The 20838-nt window shown below is 36.2% G+C and overlaps 1 protein-coding gene across 2 annotated transcripts in view; it reads right to left on the bottom strand.

Moving 5' to 3' along the window:
• ptc (protein patched) overlaps positions 1 to 20838 on the bottom strand; it is a 189714-nt gene that overhangs the window by 21946 nt on the left and 146930 nt on the right. For both annotated transcript variants that reach the window (XM_081742289.1, XM_081742288.1), the window contains exons 13-17: positions 18947 to 19072; positions 17687 to 17962; positions 16369 to 16578; positions 14434 to 14746; positions 10855 to 11591 (exon numbers count right to left, since the gene is read on the bottom strand). In XM_081742289.1, coding sequence (XP_081598415.1) covers positions 10855 to 11591; positions 14434 to 14746; positions 16369 to 16578; positions 17687 to 17962; positions 18947 to 19072 — 1662 coding nt within the window. The remainder of the gene's footprint in view (positions 1 to 10854; positions 11592 to 14433; positions 14747 to 16368; positions 16579 to 17686; positions 17963 to 18946; positions 19073 to 20838) is intronic.

Below are 20838 nucleotides of genomic sequence, written 5' to 3'. Positions count from 1 at the left end.
TCGAAATTTCTTCATAGTTTGTTATTAAAATACTTGCCAACATATCCTCATTTTATTGTCCTAACAAACCAATATATGCTGATAGTAAAGTAGTTTAGATTGATCGAGCTCCTGGGCCTTCACAATTTCATGTCACTCCCCCCCCCCCGTTACGAAATCCTGGCTAAACGAACCAATATATGTTACAGTAAAATAGTTTAGAGTGATCGAGCACCTTTTGTGATGACCACAGTATTTCATGTCACGGACCTCCCCCTTCACGAAATCCTGGCTACGTGCCTGACTGAGTATTCGCTTTATCCATTAGGAATTAGGAATGGATGTTCACTAAGTATCCTTTCGGCATCTATTGCCATGTTAGCAGTCAGGTTTGAAGGATGAAGGTATCGGCAATCACGCTATTCAAGGAATGGGAAGAAAGTTAGCAACCTGGGACCTGTATATTAGAAACCGTCCCGGGATTTGCCTGGTGTGAATGAAGAAAACCTCACTCAGGATTGCTGGTCTCAAAAAGCTTTTACACTTTTTCGACCGAGTGTCCCCACCGGGAATCAAACTTTACCCACTTTATCCAATAACGTGTTCAGAAAAAGGAAAGGGGAATATTAAAAGAAGAATAATTATTACATTTAACTTGAAACTAGAATGGAAAAAAGTAGAAACGCTTTCGAAGTCTTGACTGGAAGACCAATCGGAAAACGACCATTAGGAAGACCTAGGCGCAGATAGGAGGACAATATTAAGATGGATCTCGCAGAGATAGGAATACAAAGTAGAAACTGGATGCAGTTAGCTAAGGATAGAAGTCAGTGGAGAGCTTTTGTGAACGCGGCATTGAACCTCCGGGTTCCATAGGCCATAGAGTTAGTTAGTTAGTTAGTTAGTTTTTAACTTGAAACTGACTTAAAATACCAGTATAAACTTGGTAATTTGGGAACAGGAGGTTCTGAGTTGACATAACTTCCCCTGAACACGGCTTTAACTTTATGCATATCAATGAAAGGTAAATTGAATTAAAATTATCTTAGATTGATCATCACAAACTCAGATGGGCTAGGAACGGACCAAGGATTACTATCGTTTACTGTTGATTCATGTGTCATATAGCTTCGGAACTGGAAAGGAAACTAACTATTTTCTTCATCTTGGTTCAGTCAGCTAAATGCTGGGATGATGCCTTCAGTGGCGTACGCACGGGGAATCTCGAGGTTTAAACCCCTCCTTTGAGCAAAATACGTAAAAATATTAAGATATGTACACAAACATCTGAAATTACATGAACTTGAGAGTTTACACCTTTTCCCCTTGAGAGTTTAAACTTCTGCCTTACTCATCCCCTCCGTACCCATTGAGTGTTTTATTTCACTTCCAATGGTCTCCAGTGTAAATATAACCTCACATACTCGTGCATGTGTCTGAAAATCTATTAAATGAAAATGAATCGCAACCCGAAAAGATGCGAAAACCTTCTCTCATCACGCTAACCCAAAAGCAAGTGAGTGAGGTTAACATACTTATCTATGAGTGGCACGGTAGCACAGTGATATGCCGCTCACGTCTGTGCGAAGGGTCCCTGATTTGATTCCAGGCCATGTGAGTTTGTGGTGGACAACACGTGCGTGGATTCTTCCGTTTCCTCTTACATTTTAATTCTTTCATAAAACTACCCTTCAGGGCATAATCTAAATTGAAGATGAAGGCCGCGGTGGCTCAGTGGTAGAGCGTTCACCCATGGTGCATGGGGTCCTTGGTTCAATCCCAGCTCGAGCCAAGTGAGCTTTATGGTGGAGAAACACCGTGTACGTGAGTTTTCTCGGGATTCTCCCGTTTCCTCCCACTTTATTCATTCCACCATTTAATTCATTTCTCATCATCACCGTCTCCTTTAGCCTACTCGGCATAAGCGTGGGATGTGAAATTTACAGATTTCATTTTCTAAATTGAAGATTTCATTTTTTTCCCTTACTTATTTAGTGACTGGAGACACTAAAAATGAGTGATGGGAATTTTTAAAGGGAAGTCAATGGGAACCTTTGTATTAAATGTATAATCCCAACATTCACCTCATATAACATAAAAAACCGGTGAATATTTGCATATTATATATTCAATCTTCAAGGTTAAAAAATGTACAAGGACAATGTAGTGCAACAAATATTGAGACGGACCTTCGATTCCAACGTCTGTTCTTTGCCCGTAAAAGTGATAGATTTTCATTACGCACTTCTGCGAGTATTTGTTTATTGTTTCCGCTGAGTTTTAAAGTCGTGAGTAGGGTTGCCAACTCTGGAAAATAAAAAAAACGGCAACCCCTCAAAATTCCCTATGATATAGGTCTAAGTGTGAAGTATCTCTGTTCGGATCCATCCATGGGAAGGAAATGTAGTATCGTGAACAAAAGTTCATTAGATCATTTTATTATATTTACCAGTATCTGCCACTTCTTTAAAATCATCGATACAGATGAACAAAAGTATATTAATCTTTACGTGACAATTTTGAATTTGGAAAACGAAATTTATTCTTTAAACTTATAGTTCAACTACAGGAATTTGCTTTAAGAATTCCTTTTTCAGTCTCAATAAATGTATAGAATTCCTTACAAGAAAATTTTAAATTTTCACCATTACACTCCCTTTCATCTCTTTAAAATTATTTAAACAGATGAACAAAATATATTAATCGTTGATCGATGGTGAAAGGTGACAGTTTTGGATTTACAGAATGAAAGTTACTTTTTAAATCTATATTTCGAACTAGATGAAACTGCTTCGAACTTGATATAAATTAAAAAAAAAAAAAAAAAAAAAAAAACAGCCATAAAGGGGCTGGTAAGAAGTTTGTGCCGGTCACCGGCTTTCATCAAAATAACAGCAATATTTCCGGCTAGGCCGGTGAAAAGCCGGCCGGTTGACAACCCTGGTCGTGAGCTACATATGGCACTTAACTGGTCATATTTTGCATTGTCTTCTACATATTATACTGGAAGAGAGGATTGAAATTTTTGCTTAAGTTTTGCTAAAGGGAACTTTAAAGGGCAAATAGGCCAAATGTAAGTTAGGGAGGGAAATATATTTACATGAAAATAACGTAAAACATTTTTCCTCGCTCACTATGCTTTCCCATGCAGATGCATTTTTGGAACCGAAAATGTGAGTTTTAGATCCATGCACTTGAGAGGTTGAGAGGACAAAAATACACTATTAGACAGTAGATTCAATAGTGGGGAACGGTAGGCTATCAACTGCCAACGTTGGCTCTACACCTCGTAGCAATCTCTAGCAGCATAGACAGTAGGTCCAACAGTGGGAAATGGTAAGCTAGCCAGCTGCCATCATTGGCCCTACGTCGTAATTGGTTAAACAAATTATCTGCCAACGTGATTCCCTACGTAAGTAAAATTGAAATTGGGAGTACGATGTCCAACTTGTTGGACGAATGACGGCAAATTGTTGGTTGGCCAACACACACTTCAAAATATATTGGGCCAACCGATTTTCAACTTTATTTTTTTCAAATGCCAATTTCCAACTATATGCCGACCATCAGCCTACATAGCATCTACAAAATGTACGCTACTTTGGAAAACATCGTGCTATAAATAGGCAAAAGTACAGCAGAAGGAGGAAAGGGGCGACCAACACGCATATATGCACCTCGACACAGAAAGACAGTAAAAAAGATGAATATGGGTGTGTGGAACGAAAGCGTGGTGATGAGAAGACAAGAAACGTCTTAGTGCCAACGGAACTTCGACTGACTGACGTATGATCACAGATGCCGATTGCGCTTGTCTTCTTGACTCACTCGCATTCAAAACAACTTCCGGTACAACGCTCTCCAAGTGATGGAGGTTTCATTTACTGTAAATGATGCTTTAAGGAAGGTTACAGTTAAACAAATTTATGTTTCTATCTAAATAGGTTCTTTTAAATCTTAATAGCTTTTAATTTTTATCTACATTTTATCCAAAACAATCTTTTCATCAAATTTAATTTTAGTTTCGTCTTTAGAAATGCTGTTTAACTGAAGAATCTGGAAATCAGTTCCATGTTTCATCACATGAAATTATTATTTTTTTCTTTTTTTTAAAGAAACTATTTAAGCCTATTCTCGCATGTCTATACAGTGAAAACGGTTTAAGTTGGCCCTTTTCTGATATGTAGGAAAAATTTACCTTAACCTACACAAGTGTCCAAGGAGGGAGATCTCGTACTTGAGTTGCACTGGATAAAATGTTACTTGATCATACTTTACAACGGTAAATTGACACATAATGGTATATATCCAAGACTGCAAGGTGTCCACTTGCAGAATAACAATGGCGAAGAACATAGGCACACACAATAGGCTTATACAAGATTCGACACGGTGATGGTTCAGTAGTAGAGTGTTCACTTCTTTGTGGGAAGAGTCCCTGGATGAATTCCGAACCATGTAAGTTTGTGATATACAATGTCGTGCGTATGTTTTTTCTCAGAATCCCTTTACCTGTTTCCTTCCACATTTTCATATCAATTATTTCATGATCATTCACTTTCGTTAATGGTTCGTCTCCCTTAACCTAAAGGAAATAATCGTTAACATTAAAGATTTTATTTCATGTCATACCCACAAAGAAAAGGCATGGTCAAATTACAATGGCGGATGGCCAGTTTACAAAGGCTGCCAAAATTACCGTGTTACTGTCTCTATTACTTTATAAATAAGAAAGCTTTTAGTCTGGAACCAAGAGGAGAACTAAAGCACAGCAGTACGAGCTCCACATGTCCGCCTATTTTCAACACAATTTCTCAAAATATTCCACTGTCTGTTTAAATTCCCTTCAATGTTCGTTCCCCTGCCGGGGGAGAAGAGGTTCGTCTTCCTACAAAAAGGGCGTCTTTCATGTGCCATTGGGTCTGGTAATGCATGTGGCTCCTCTGCCAATAACGAGACCTGGCATTTCAGATCCTTTCTAGTTTCCCAAGTGAGCTGGATTCTGCCAGGTTGTGGTCAAGCAGTAGCATACACTCTAGCAATGTCGGGATCTCCTAGCACCGTAGGACGAATGTGAGGTCGCCTTAGCGCTCGAATGCGGGCTGCAATTGCCGGAAGAGACCTACTCGCTAGAGGAGTTCTCTCCACTAGTAAAAACTGATAGATTTGTTTCAGCCAATGGTCAAATGGATGTATCCCATATCCTTCACAAGTGATGTAGCAACTGCCCTACCACCAGAAGTGGATTGGGTAGCCGGACAACTGAGAAAATGCCCAGAGCACCCTCATAAAAAAATCTATGTAATAACAAAAATAAAGCTATTAATTTCTCTGTATTTAATAACAAAATAAAGCTATTAATTTCTCTAATTGCCAGGACGCCGGAGTCTCTTCTGTAATCAAACATCGAACGAAAACAAGAGATTTTTTTTAAGGTTATCTTTATTTCAAAATTAGTTCACCCCTAACTACCGCCGGGTTCGATTCACCGTGCGGACACTCGGTCAGAAAGGTTTTTCGGACCCTCGACACTTTTCAGGCCAGCTATCTTGAATGAGGTTTTTCCTGGGTTTTTCTCTCTCTCACACACAAAAAGTGCCGGAATGGTGTCTAACATGAAGATCTCAGGTCGTTTCCTTTCTTTCCCTTTCCTCTCTCTTCCCTACTTCCCCTGGTGCTGGTAGTGTGGTCGCCAAGGAACATAAACCCTCATATGTGTCAGACTAAAATGTCATAAATGCCTAAAGGAAAGAAATCTAATTCTAATCCTAATTCTAATGGTTTGCCTTAGTCGATCACATTTTAACATCGTGTCCACTTCATTCTTTTCCGTTACACATCCTGGATGAACAATGGGTTCGGCATCCATGACTCCCATTGTGATTAACTTACAAGATTTCCAAATGTAAGAACAAGGGCGCCCATGTTGTGGTTTCCAGGGGGGAAAGTATAAGCGACGTATCAAAAATAGTTTCAAATTTTGCTGTAACTAATGTAAAAATTCTATTGGATTTTCGATATTCTGAAGTACAATTTTCTCTAGGGGGGCAAGCGCCCCACCTTTCCCCCCTGATGGGCGCCCTTGTGTAAGAATAATTATTGTAAGTAAAACAAGCTATATATCCTTTCAGAGAGCAAGCTTTGTAGTTTTCATAAATGCCTTTAAAAAAAATTCCTACAAATTTTTTAATAACAGAGAACTCTCGTCTGCTGGGAAAAATACGCTCATCCGCAAAGAATGAAATCAGCTGAATTCTAAACGCAATCATGGAAAAGACAGTTTTGGGCAGTATTGCCAACGGACCATAAAAATTTCCCACCAGATCAAATATTAAACCCACCAGAACTCCACTAGATAAAAATTAATCGTAATCCCATTATCAAGAAATTAACACCCTTATTTACTAACTCATTCGGTTTTATTTATTAAGTGTAAATAAAAGTGATAATTAATGAATAATTATTAAAATTTTATAATAGTGTAATTAACCTTCTTAACAATTAATAGAAGTAATTTTAAGAAGAAAACAGTAGCTCAATGGTAAAATTCTCGCCTCCGATTGAACTGGGAGAAGTTCTTAGTTCAAGGACTTACGGGAGTTCTGAATAAGACTATCCCCTAGCTATTAGATTAGATAAAATTTTGCTAATAACCAACAATAACCTCCAGATTTGTGGGAATGTCACATATTGAATACGAATTCTACAGGTAGATACTAAGAGTTGATGTCAGTGGTCAAAGTCAGACGGTATGCGGTGGTATGCCATACCGCCTCTGGTTTTTAAGTTATGAAGACATACCACCTCTAGTTTTTAAGTGATGAAGACCTACCGTCACTGGAGAATAGATGCTAAATTCTTTTAATAAATCCATTTTTATACGCAATAATTGACGAATAGCTGTGCATATGAAAATATTTTATTTCTTATGTAGAAATAATTTCTATGTTAACAACACTGGCATTTTTGTTATCTTTTCCTACCTTTTGTTTTCTAATGAGGTGTCTTCAAAGAAGTTCATCTAGTTTATATTTTGATGTGTCATATTGTGTGAATTGTTTCTTTTTTATATGTGCGTGTGTCATCTTGTCTTAATGCATATAAATGTCATATCTTGAGCATGGGCGGATTTTCGGGTTGTCTGATGTGGGGGACGGATCTTCCAGGGGTTTGGAGTACACCTCAGTCGAGTGGGGGTCCTGGAATTTTTCCGCAAAAAGGCGTTAATATAAATACTCGGTTTTTTAGCATTTTCGTGTAAATTCTTTATAATACAACATAAGAGAATATTTTTTATTTTATTTATTTCTTTTATTTATTTATTTTACTTATTTATATATTTTATTTATTTATTTTATTTATTTATTTTATTTATTTCAGAAAGTTCTTGGCGGAGAATCAAAGTCTCTCCAAGTCTTTCCCCCGTAACTAAAGACAAGCTCTCCAATGATTTTTCAGTCTCTATGTAAATAGAAATGCAACTTCTTTGCCAACATACCCACACTGTATTTCAACATTTAGATAGCCGGTATGTCGAGTCAAAATAGTAATAAAACATAACCTCTCTGCTTTTTTTTTTTTTTCATTTCGAACACTGGTCGATGTAATTCAATAACACAAAATATGCTGGGAAATTCTGTATTGGCAGCCCTGTTCTGAATCTGTACTGTGGGAGCATGGTGGCTCAGTGGTAGAGCGTTTACCTCTAGCTCGTGGAGTCCATGGTTCGATGCTAGAGCAAGTAAGTTTAAAGTAGACAACATCGTGTCCGTGGGTTTTCTTGGGGTATTCCTGTTTCCTACTATATTCTTATTACACATATTGTTCCATCATTATTCACTTCCTTAATCTCCCGTTTTCCCTAGCCTAAAGAGCATAATTGTGAGACGATAAACTGAAATATTTCATTTCATTTCATTTCATTTTTATAACTGGACGAAATAAAGTGAGTGGGGAGAAATATGAGAATTAATTGACACAATGTTGTTCACAATAAACTCACACAGCTTGCGATAGGACCCACGAAACCTCTGCTTAGAGGTATACGCTTCACTATTGAACCATCGTCACCTGCTTGGGTTATTGATGCTCTCAACCTCAATTTTTAGGGGCGCGGTGGCTCAGTGATAGAGCGTTCACCTCCGGTGCTTGGGGTCCCTGGTTCGTTCCCACCTCGCGCCGTGTGGACTTTGTGGTGGAGAAACACCGTGCTCGTGAGTTTTCTCAGGGTTCTCCCGTTTCCACCCACTTTCTTCATTCCACTATTTCATTCATTTCTCATCATCACCGTCTCCTTTAGCCTAACCGGTATAACCGTGGGACGTAAATCTTAAAGATTTCATTTCATTTCAATCTCAATTTTGGTTTTAACAAAACTGAAACGTGAAGAGGTATACGTTTTAATAAAATGTAAGACATTGATCTTTTCTGACAGGTAATTTTGAGTGATTCACGGAGATTCGGTAATTAGCGACTAGTATTCGCTAACAATTGCATGTTGATACTACATAAAAACAACTGATTTTACACTAATATGAAAAGAGCAGGAAAATCTAATTATACTTACGAACAGAGTATTAGCTATATTATGAAAAGATCACTAACTTTATTGTATCACATTACAACCTTAACACCAATGACAACTCTCCAATTAAAACAGCTATTTCTTAAAAAGCCTAGAAGTAATTTTATTGATTGAAAGTTTTTACCTCTAGCATATCTCATTTAGTACATTTTCAAATACTGTCTCCCTACAATACTTCAAACTATTTCATGTCTCATGTTCCAAAATATATCAATTTCCTTAGTAAATATATAGTTTTGGAAATAATTTCTTTCATTTACATGAGACCTTTTTTTCTGTACAGCATAGGCGCCGAAACCTAGAGACCCACAAACTTTTAAGCATCCTTCTCCATATTCAACTAGCTGAGGTTCAAGAAACTATGTTACACAGGTTTCTCAGCACATTTTGTATTACATTTCATAAATTTTCCGTTGCATAAATAGGAGGCTCCTATAATGTACTCGTAACTGATAATGTTATATTCCAGTATAAAAGTTGTAGTTGGGATTTTGTTCAATAAATTAATAAATTACAGTCTTGAAGCCATTTATTGATTGATTTTGCTTGATTTCCGTACGTAATACTGGTATCGAGTGAGAACTAACAACTCTTTGCACCCAAGGAGTTGTATCACTAGAAGCTAATTCCTAACTATAAATAAATATTACTTCATATGCGCTAAATTCAAGGCCATTCTTATAAATTTAAATGTAACTGACTGCGGATCTCAAATAGGCACAAGAACTCTTTATACTTTGAAAAGTTTTGAAAAAAGAAACTGTCGAAACTTGTAAGTGTAACTACGTTCAGTATTCTCTTGTTTTTTTTTTCTTCTTGATCTGATCCTATTACATTCATCTTCGTTCAACATTTACCAGCCCACTCGGTCGATGCCAATAGCGTAGTTTCCGAAATATTAAGAGTAACAACAGAATTAGTAACACAGCTAATTTTCAGAATCATTGTAAGATTTAATGTATTGGCTAGGGATACAATGTTAGAATTTTTAGTGAGTATAAGCTCGTTCTTTTGTAAATTTAAGGTATTCGCTGCACTGTAAAAAATATTAAACTGGTATACGCCCCATTATATCCCTGTATCGGCCTTTACTGTTAAATTTTTGATTAAGGTAAGTGTAAAGACTCGACTTTCACCAACAGATGGCAGCACATGCCACATAATTTTTCCAATCTATTTTGAAGGATGTAACAATATTCAAATAATTCCGACAAAGTCAATAGATGAACCTTCAAACTTTATCCAAAGACATATTAAATAAATCACTAGATAACAAGTCGTGCAGTTATCTAGTCATTGTTGAAAGCACTTAATTTTACTCATCAGAAATATGCTCCCAATAATGGCTCTCTCAACAATAAAAGAAACAAAATATCAAAAAATTGCACGAATTATTGTCTGATTGTTTATTCAAAGTTTGAATGGTCATGCCTTGGATTTGATTGAATTATTTTAAATATGGTCTCTCTCTCTACAAAAATACGTTGGAAAGACAGGGGGCACATGCTGCAATCTATTGGTGATAATCGAGTCTTTACGCTTACATTAAACTAATACTTTATCACATAAAATAGATTGTCTAATTAAAATGAAGTAGTAATTTATGAAGTAGATAAACAACAAAAGCCTTGGTTTGTACACGAAAGACTCCGAACTATATTCTGATCATTAGCTATCTTGATTTAATTTTTTTCGTTGATATCTTTCCTTAGTCGCCCTAGTTAAAGACTTTATTTAATACTAAGACAAGAAATATGTAGAAGAATCCGACATCCTTCTGAGTCAACATTACGAGAGTCACAAATACATGAGTGGCTCGGGTGAACATAATGGTAAGCACCACTTCCGGTGAAATTGAGCTATTAGGTGGAATGGGTTGGGATTGAACCACAGAACAGTATGTAGGTGGTTTAACTTCCGAAATGTGCCTGCAGATGGCTGGAGAAGATTATTTGGTATGTGTCATTGCATTGAATTGCATGGGAATGTTGAACCTTCTTTCCCAGTTTACTCGGAAGTTACAAAATGTGACATACCATTGTTTCCCCGAACCACTCAAATATAAAATTCTAGGAAAAAATTAATACTTCAAAATGTTCCTAGATCATAAATTGATGATTACGTTTGTTCAGTTTGATTAAAGTAAAATTGATGAAAAAAGAAAAAAAGAAACTTTCAAAGTGTAATGCCATTGTAACTCTTCTTAGTTGCTTCATTTCTGTACTTAAGTTCGAACATACATTAAGAACAAAACAAAATTAAATACAAGTAAACAAAATCCAAATACTCACCAAACAGATGTGCACGGTGAACTCGACTCCGATGCCAACAGCTACAATTAACAGCACAGCTGGTACAGCACTCAACTTGATCCCTAGCACACCCATCACTCCAAACAGTTCGAGAACCATCATGGCAAGAATAAGGACCACCAACGACGCGGCCCATACATTGAGCAGCACTACGGACACAGCTATAAACACTGCAGCCAACACACAAACCAAGGCTAACGCTAAAGAGTTCCGGAGTCCAATGTACTGTTCCCAAAATAGGAACGGAATTCCGGAAGGAAAATTTGGAAGTCCACGCTCTTCGAACTTTGAACACACTTCACGTACATCACGAATCAGCTTAGTTATTCGCTCCGTATCACCTAATTGATTTAAATAAAAAGGCAGCTGCGCATACACGATCGGCTGTGACTTTGGAATTTTAAGTTCCACTTCTTGCGCTACATGGTACCAAGTTCGAGGCTCGGGTCGTAAATTCGCCTGCGACGCACTGTACGCCAAAGCATCATTGGACGCCCACGCACTTAAATAGTTGTAAAATGCTTTGGGATTAATTATGCCATTGTTGTCCACAAGACGCACTTGAGTCATTAAAGATTTGTCTATAGGGTTATCCACATGACCCGTCTGCACTAACAGTTTGTACGCAAGGATACCCTCGTCGGAAGCATTTGGGAACCACCGTTCCTGAGTGATGCATCCAGCATTCCAGTCACGGTCAAAGGCCTTCTGAAGCCCTATAAAGGAATAAAACAAAGGTAATTAGTCATCTATCTAAAAGTAATAAATAATCGAGAAACTTTACGCTACATTTCACGAACAGTTTTAAGAATAAATTGACTTAATAAAATCATCTAATTCTTGAATATGAATATAAAAACAATATCGCCTTTTACACGATACAAATGAGTTGCATTCTTTGATACACAAAGAGTGAGAAAATGCACGACTGGACCGCAACTCGACCCTCACTCTTGAAGTCGGTATTAATTCGCTCAGTTGTACATTTATTCACTCTTAGTGTATCACTGAGTTCGCACCTACAGAGGGACTAGTGTGTTAAAAATCGGTTGTTTTCTCCATTCAGCAATATAGAGTTATATTCTTATATTATATTCGCAGAAATCTCTTATATATCTATTAAAAATAATAATAATGTTTGAAAAGAACGGGAAAGAGAGGAAAATATTCAAACTGTATATATGGGTAGCAATCTGTTTTAATTTTATAAATTAAGATCGTAAGCTGGTCGATAAACTCGCAGCAATATCATATGCAGATGTGCAAAAACAGTTTTCAGGAAAACTCAGTGTGAAAACTATACAAACAATCGCAGAATGAGGAAGTTTACACGATATGGAACTTCCACAATATGTATGCACAACTGAATATGTTTTGAATAATAAAATTAACGCACACTTGGTCATGGAGCAGCAATTACAGACACGCCGTTTAACAATTAAAAGAATTGAAAATGAAGATATTCGTAACACTAAAAATTACAATAAAAATGCTAGTATTCATTAATTTTTATGTGTTAATCAGTAAAAATCTAATCTAGTTATTGTCTAAAAGTACAGTAAACTTGTTATTTTAACATGCATTAAGAAATCTCAGTTAATTTCTAAATTACTTAGAAACGCTGGTATTACATGGGCGGAGCTATGGGGGGCATGGGGAGACATTGCCCCCTTCCAACTTTTTGACAAAAAAAATAATAAAAATGCCATAGTAAGAAAATGGTCAAGAATTAGTTATTCATATTAGCTCCACACTCGTGCCCCCTCCCCCAGCAGACAATTCCTAACTTCGCCCATGTGGCATTCGTGTTTGAATAATTTTGATTTCTACACAGAAAAGCCAGAAAACCAGGAGCATCAATTTTATCCTTAAATTCGTTTAATGACACGGTACGAGATGAGGAAAATTTTCAAGACTCAATTCCTTGGATCCAGAATTGATGACATCCTTAGTTTGGGAGGAATGTCATACTAGTTCCATTTGTTGGATTCCAGTATCCGTAGTGCAAAATGAGTGAAAAATTAAGATTTCGAAGTGTCCACTTTTTAACCACATTGAAACTGGTAATAAATTCAAATAAGTAAAAATCGGTGACTCAAAGGTATCATAATTTAAATAAAATAGGGGGAAACTAATAATACAAACTAAAGCAAATCCGATTTAAATTATTACCAGAATCTCTACCTATTGTAACATAACTCTACTACTGAAGAGTAATTGATATGGTAAGACATTGGATTCATTACATTTCTATAGGAACCGTCAATTACTTGCTACATTGCTAAAATGTTTAACTGTCCATTTCAATGATATCATAATGCAAGAGCCCCACAGAGTCATCAAACTGCCCATATCACACATTTGGTGTTACAGGATAAGGTAATACTGTACTTGAATTCAGAGGCACACATATGCTTTGGTACTCGTGAAATATGTTTCATTTCACGGTTAGGGCACGGCATATTCTCGGTGTTGATTTTGTTCAAATATGCCTGGATGTGGATGTTCTTTTCAATCTGACTTTGAAACATCCAGTTTACTTTGTTTTCATAATGAGTATAGTAAAGTTTTTCATATTTGATCACTCAGCAACAACCATCCCGCTATTTTTCTGGTTGCAGCTATGCGGTTAGTATGCGGGCCTTTAGCGTGGGAGATCCAAGTTTGATTCCCGGCGGGAGCTCATATTGTTCGAATTCCACGTTAAGCTGTAGGTCCACGTCTCATATGGCCTCGCTGTTAAAAGGGACACTATAAACTAAAATTCAAATCATATCAAATTCTGGTTCCAATTCAAGTCCAGAAGTTGACCAAATATCGTCAGGTAACGGAGCAGTTACCTCACTGAACATCTTTCTAGAAAGATAAAATCAATGGCGCCTAGAAGCCTATACATCATCATTATTGAATATGTACCATTTGATCACCACACTCACTCGAGGGTTGTGGCACCGGGGAGTTTACATTAGTTTCATTTCATTTAAAGGAGTATTTTGCTTCCTTTCCTTCTTACTATTAAAGTTAGTGTAAAGGGACAAGTTTTGCCAATAGATGTCACTACAGTCTTCGTATATCTCCCATGTATTTTTTACCTTTCACGAAAATTTACAATTTCTTTTATAAATTTCAACACAGAGCCTTCAAATTTTTAGAGAAGGAACTTCATAACCTATTAAAGAGAACAATCCGTGCCGATTTTTTATTTAGAATTTTCTTCATTGTTGAAACAGTTCCATTGTCAAAGGTTTGAATATCCATTTCAACAATCAAGCAATTTCAACAATGAAGAAAATTCAAAATAAAAAAAAATCGGCAGGGATTATTGCCTTCGATAGATTATGAAGTTCCTTTTCTAAAAATTTGAAGTTTGTAGGTTGAAATGTATAAGAGGAATCGTGAATTTTCGTGAAAGATAAAAAAATACATGGGAGAGATACGAAGTCAGTAGTGCCATCTATTGAAAAATCCTGTCCCTTTAAACCAACCTTAAATGCGGAAATTAACCTTTAAGAGATTTTTAAAATATCGAATTTTAATAGAAAGTTAACTAATACTTACCTATTAACCAGTCTCTAAACATACTAAGCCAGAACTCCGGCAACCCTCCGTCATCATTTTTTATAATGTTAGGCACTCGCATAAATGCTTCATGATATTCATACAACAGTTTCTGATTCGTTGGATATTCAAAGTTTCCTTGCGTCACTGCGTACATATTGTAAAATCCAAAATATTTGCCCTGAGCGTTTAAAAATGCATATTCATTAGTGTTCTGCGGAACAATGTCCGTAAGGTCCAACCCATCCCTCACTTTTGTCACACCCCACACACTAGCTGCTAACAATACTAGGAACAGCACTATTGTCACCACCTGAAAAAAAAAAAAGAAAAAAAGAATAATAGTTGGGTAAATTCTAGTCATGAACAGAGGATTTTTAGCTGCCAAATAAATATCTTAACATATATATTGAAGTATATGCTTACAGAAAATAATTTTATGATTGATACACCAGTATGGCCTTCTTAAGACACTGTTCACATATTGAAAGACATAAATAGCTAGTTATTTTCCTTTCAATAGCATCACAGAAATATTGAAATAGGTATTTTTTTTCTTTTTCATTAAAAAAAAATGAATTCAACTCAAACTTAGACCATATATAACTCATAGATAGTATTGTTCAGTGAATTAAGTATCCTTTTAGTGGATTAAATTACAAAAAGTATTTTCTTGTCAATATTTTAGAGTATATTTTAAGTTCTAAATTATGCTCCAATTTTTCTTCATAAATATCTTATTTCAAGACAAGACGAGGGAATTAACTGAAGACCATTATTAATAGATATTTTTCACTTTGCTGATAAAAATATTACATTTATTTATTTATTTTAGTGTCCGATCCTAGGTTGCAATAGAGGCTTTCTATGGTGGAGACTAGACGAATGGATTACCCTATTTTTCAAATGTTTATAAATTTCTATTACTACTATGCGCAAAGATGTCGACAAATATCGCCACCCCTCTCTTTCCCTATTTTGATACACATGGTTCTGTGACCATAATTTCGGCTGGTAATATTGACCCGTGTAGCCATGACAAATAGAAGATTTTGAAATAGATGCATCCTTAATACTCTTTAACGGTAAAATTTTCATTCAACTTTTGTTAAATGCAACCGCGTCCGTCCCCGAAAAAAAAAAATGTCTTATGCGTTTACAATGGAAGGCAAAGGTACGTTGTAAGTTTACAACAAGTAGATGGAGTGACACTCAGTAGTTTCATTCCAGATTTTGTCAGCGGGGGGAAGGGGAAGGGGAGGAGGCAGGATGCTAGACTGTCATGAGAATTTCACGTTTTAATTACTGTTTTTATTACTATATTAGTATACAATTGATTAAAAAGTAAGGATCTCCGAAGCTCAGGTGGGGAGGGGGGATTGTTCCACTGCCCTCCCTAAATGACACTTCTGATGACAACATACCTTGGACGAGAATAATGAAGTAGAATTGCATCTATTAGTGTACAATATTATCATGGTTGCAATCTTGACGGTCCATCTTGAATTCAGGTCCAAAATTTTTAATACGAAGGGCTCATGTGAGATGTTTTGGCGTGCTTTTCACTGAACACACGTTTGACGTTACGTTATTTCCAACTAATATCTAATAATTTAATACTTAGTACCTTCATATCTGCTTATTAACTTTCAACTGCCTTTCCAAACTTACAAGGTATCTTTGACTGATGTATATTGTAAGTAAGTTAGAAACTTGAGGCCGCTTGGAGCATCAAACTCGTGCACAGTAATTTCGTGAACACTCCGTATATAAAGTTGTCTAACATTACGCCTAAGAAGTTACGGCCTGCACAAACATTTAGTTGGTGACATGTGGTCACCACATCAGACCTAACCGTCGGTAATGGATCAATACAATAACAGTAATAGAGATCACATAATTGTAGTTACTAACCCTAAAATATTATAAGCTTACCTTGAAAGGCTTCTTAGTAACAAATGGTGCATAATGATACGCAGCAAGCCGAGTCAACGACCACGCACAACACCCTTGTTGACTCTGTACACAAGCTGCACGTAAAGCTGCAATACTTCTTCCTCTCTCCGGATCCTGTAGGAGGTCACGTGTGGAGGCCGCTCCTAAAGACTCCACTGAGCCCGCCACAGCAGCTGGGACCCAACATTCCTACAGGAAAATACATCCAATTAAAAGAAAACATACTCCTACTAGGTATATTTTTCCAAGCCACTTGCACTAAGTACCAACATAGACAATCTGTCCCAATTTAACTATCAGCGATACGACCAATTTTTCTAGCAGAAATAAAGCACCAGGACATTGAAACACTGAAGATCAGGATTACAGTCCCTACCATTCAGTGGCTAGATTTTATTGTGTTCTTCTATCCAAAATAACATTATTATCAACAGAACACATACACAGTTAAGAAGAAGAAGTTTCGAGAGAGAAAATCTCATTGTTGAAATTCAGAAAAGACAGTCAAAGAATAATTTCGAGAAAAAAAAATATATATATATATATAAATATAAAATAAAACACTAGAATGGGAAGATGACCCGCAGTATATATAACAGATAAAAGGGTAGCAAAATCAAATTTGTCAAAATATGATACGTCACAAATGTAATATAAAAGATAACATTTTGGGTTCTGGTTCTTAATATTTGGTGAATGATCAAAAGAACTTTAAAAAATTCAGGAGAGCCAAAGGAAACTTCAAAATGTGTCCACATAAGCTCTTAATACCGACCAAATGTTAGAAAATATAAATTAAGGCACACTGATCATTGCAACTACATATAAGCCCATAACACCAACCGAAAGATTCTAGTGTTGTCAATGAAATATTGCAAACTAAAAACAGCCAAAAAGTTGTATCAAGTCTCTTTGACTATGCACTAATAAAAAAAAAAAAAAAAAAAAAAAAAAAAAAAAAAAAAAACTACTGCGTAATGAATGTTATATCAAAATAGGAAAATTTACAACAGAAAAGTCCTAATAAATTTTACATACAGATCAAATTATATCATGCCAGAAATTTCATACTTCTCAAATAAATTAATAAAAAGTTTTATTTACACACCGGAGGAAATTTATGCATATGTTAACAGCTGTTATTTAGTATTGATAGTGTGTATTAAGGATGAATGATACATACGAACATGATCGGGTTTTAAATTTGTACTGTAGTGCAAAGAAAGAAGATTCGTATTACCATATCAAAAGATATATTCTGAACTTTTGATCTGAGCTTCTAAATAGTTATACACACCTGCGCTGGCGCTAACACTGTAACAGTCTGCTGGCGATCTGGTGGCAAAGCTTTTGTGATGGTCTGTTTCTTGGGAAGTTCAATAGCTGGAACAACTTGACCCAACTTCTTGGCCACCGGATGTGGATGTGATGATTGGTGTTCTGTAACCCGTTTCCCTGGAATGCAGCAGAGGATATCAACTCGACCCGCTGACCGTCTACGTAAATCCAAACTCACGATAGCTGGGAACACTAGAAGCATACTTGCCAGATTGAACAGCACCAAAACGGCAGCCTGGAATTACAGAAACATTCTTACAGTTGACGTGAACACGGAGCCTATTATTTGGATCAATACTATCCAACAAAGAATAATTCAAATTTATTTCAATTAAATTTATAGTACTGTCTGGCTCCTTAGTGTCAGCAGCAAACACAAAAATTTAATTTCACTTGGTATGCGTGTATTTCTTATAAAATAGTCAAGAATTAAGACTCAGTACTTTGAAAAGAGTAAATCTTTGGAAAAACTACTGAAATAGGTATTTTAAAGATACAAATTAGTCTGAATAGCTCTGATAATTAAATCATACTTGTTTTTGAAACATTAGGACTAAAAGAAATGAATATTTAAAGGAAAAAACTCAACTATTAGTACGATATATAAAACTGTACATATATATATGTACAGTATATAATCTTCGCATGCCAATAGGGCATTCCACAGCATGAGCTCTTAAGTTGCTTGACGAGCAGTTATTCAGTTCTCAATTGACCATAGTAGTAGTAGTAACTGATTGACGTAAATACTGTGTTATGGTGTCGTTTATGACCTAATTTAAACGTATTTTTGTAAAGTGAATTGTGGCTCACCCTGTATATCAAAATAAAGGAACTACAGGCACCACTACATTCTGTGATCTTTTTGTACATTGGAACTATTACTCAACAAAAAAAAACATCATAGGGAGGAGTGGTTAGTACTATTTTTCATATAATTTATGGATTATTTTATCTTCTGTATTAAATGTACAGTCCGCAACAAATAACCTGCAACATGAGCATGTAAGTTTATCGTGAAACTACGCCTAATAGCCCAGGGAATCAACATAATGTCTAAGTGGCACGAATCCCGGCAGGAAAAAACTGGACGTCCTCCCCTGCACACTTATTTTGGAGCAAAAGACTTCGTCGTTTCACAACAAACTTACGTGCTCATGTTGCAGGTTTTTTGCTGCGGACTGTAGAAAGAAAGAATAATGAAAGAAGAGTTTCGTACCTGTAGTGAGAACACACGCAGAGCTGGAATCGGGATAATAGCTGCTGCAAAAAATGCACACATATTGCTGATGGAGGTAAGCAGAACGCTGACTCCAGTTCTCTTCAGCACTACACCAGTCTGCTCCTATTAAAAAATAAATACATAAAAAATCATAAATTATCATGTAATAAAACTTAAATGGACTCTATGCTAGAGTTATAAAAGCAAATTTAAAAAATGAGAATGAAGATAATTACAATTTAGGGATATAGAAGAAAAACTTGCTAAATCCATTTTTCAATTTTGCCAGGAGACGAAACGAAAGTGACTTTTTTTTTTCTGTTTTGCTTTGTTTAGTGGTCACTCTTAATGCAGATGAGTGAAATCTACCACTAAAGAAAAACAATTGTTCAAGAATTCTAAAACATAAGGGAGTTACTTTTGTTTCGTCTCCTGACAAAATTGAAAAATGCGTTTAGCAGGTTTTGCTTCTATACTCCTCAATTGAGCACTGAAGATAGTTAACAATTAAACAGTCTGATGACAAAGCAATGTATTTTAACAGAGGGACAATTACATTGCAAAAAAAAATCCATTCATTTAGAAGATATGATCAACTGAAATGGTGACAGAAAGTACCTGAAGTTATAATTGAATACATCACGTGTCTCTACAATATCTTCTACTCTTTGGAATAACCAAGCATTTCGCCTTTTACGTTAGTGTGAAGCAAATCCCATGCAATGCTTTGCAATTCAGGTTTTTCAGGAATCCCCCAAATTCCTTCGTTTCCAGACAGTGGACGTTTGTTGTGTATATTTTCTTACGAAAATTCACCACACAGATAAAGTAAGTATAAAGTACAATTGTGTACGGGTGAACAGAACATTCAAAGGAAGATACCGATGCATTGATGTCAGAGTGCTGAAAGACCTCGATAGACAGATACTTTAGTAGATGTGACTTAACAGACAACGGAAACGCAAACACTGTCCTTTCTAAACGAAGAAGAGCGCTAGGAATTTTTCTTGTGTGGTGGAATGCCTTTTATCTCTTAGTCACACCACAACAGTGGGTGGTGTTAAACTACAATAAATAAGAGCACTGACTTATCTTCGAGGCCAGTCGATGTGTATCAGACTGATTTTTTTTTTCGTTCTTTCCTTCTTTTACTTGGTTTTGTGTACGTTTCGGGCTGAGGACTGAAATACTGTACTTTGTTGTTATTTAGATCTTATCCTAACCTAGGATCCTAAACTAAAAATTCTTTCTCTATAGATTTGTTTCCCACAAAACAGTTCCTCACAAGTATATCATATTTTATATTTTCATTATTTGGCGAAAGTTATATATTTTCCAATCTATGTTTTAGATCGTAACCCTATCAGCATCCGAATCATATACATTCATGTGCTGCACATATTTGCAAAAATAATGTACAATCCAAATGATATATTTTTAAAAAATGATTCTTTTTAATCAGTCAAAAAAGAACTTAGCGCGACATTAATCGAATAAATTTCCTTGCATGAATTAAAGTATACAGTATACGTTGTACCTTAAATTAAGGAGACGCTGGTGCGTTTTTCTTTGTCTTTTTTCTTTTCTTTAACGTCCCACGTTTATGTCCAAGAGTAAGGGAGACGGTGATGTTAATGAATGAAATGGCGAAATGAAAAGAATGGGAGGAAACGAAAGAATTCCAAGCAAACCTACGTATTCGGTAATTGCTCGCCACAAAGCCCATTTGGAGCGAGCTAGGATCCCACGCACCAGAAGTGAGCGCTCTACCACTAAGCCACCACGGTTCTATATCTCGCTAACAGAGTGGTCAGATTAGTTGCTAATAAGGAATAGCTCCGAAGTTTTTAAACAGAAAGCACATACTGTATTGACCTCAAAATAAAGCT

This window comes from Thermobia domestica, chromosome 16 (genome assembly GCF_964235325.1).
Source record: "Thermobia domestica chromosome 16, izTheDome1.hap1.1, whole genome shotgun sequence".
In the NCBI taxonomy this organism is placed as follows: Eukaryota; Metazoa; Arthropoda; class Insecta; order Zygentoma; family Lepismatidae; genus Thermobia; species Thermobia domestica.
The sequence above is the reverse complement of the archived record's forward strand: the minus strand, read 5'-3'. Positions and strand labels throughout refer to the sequence as shown.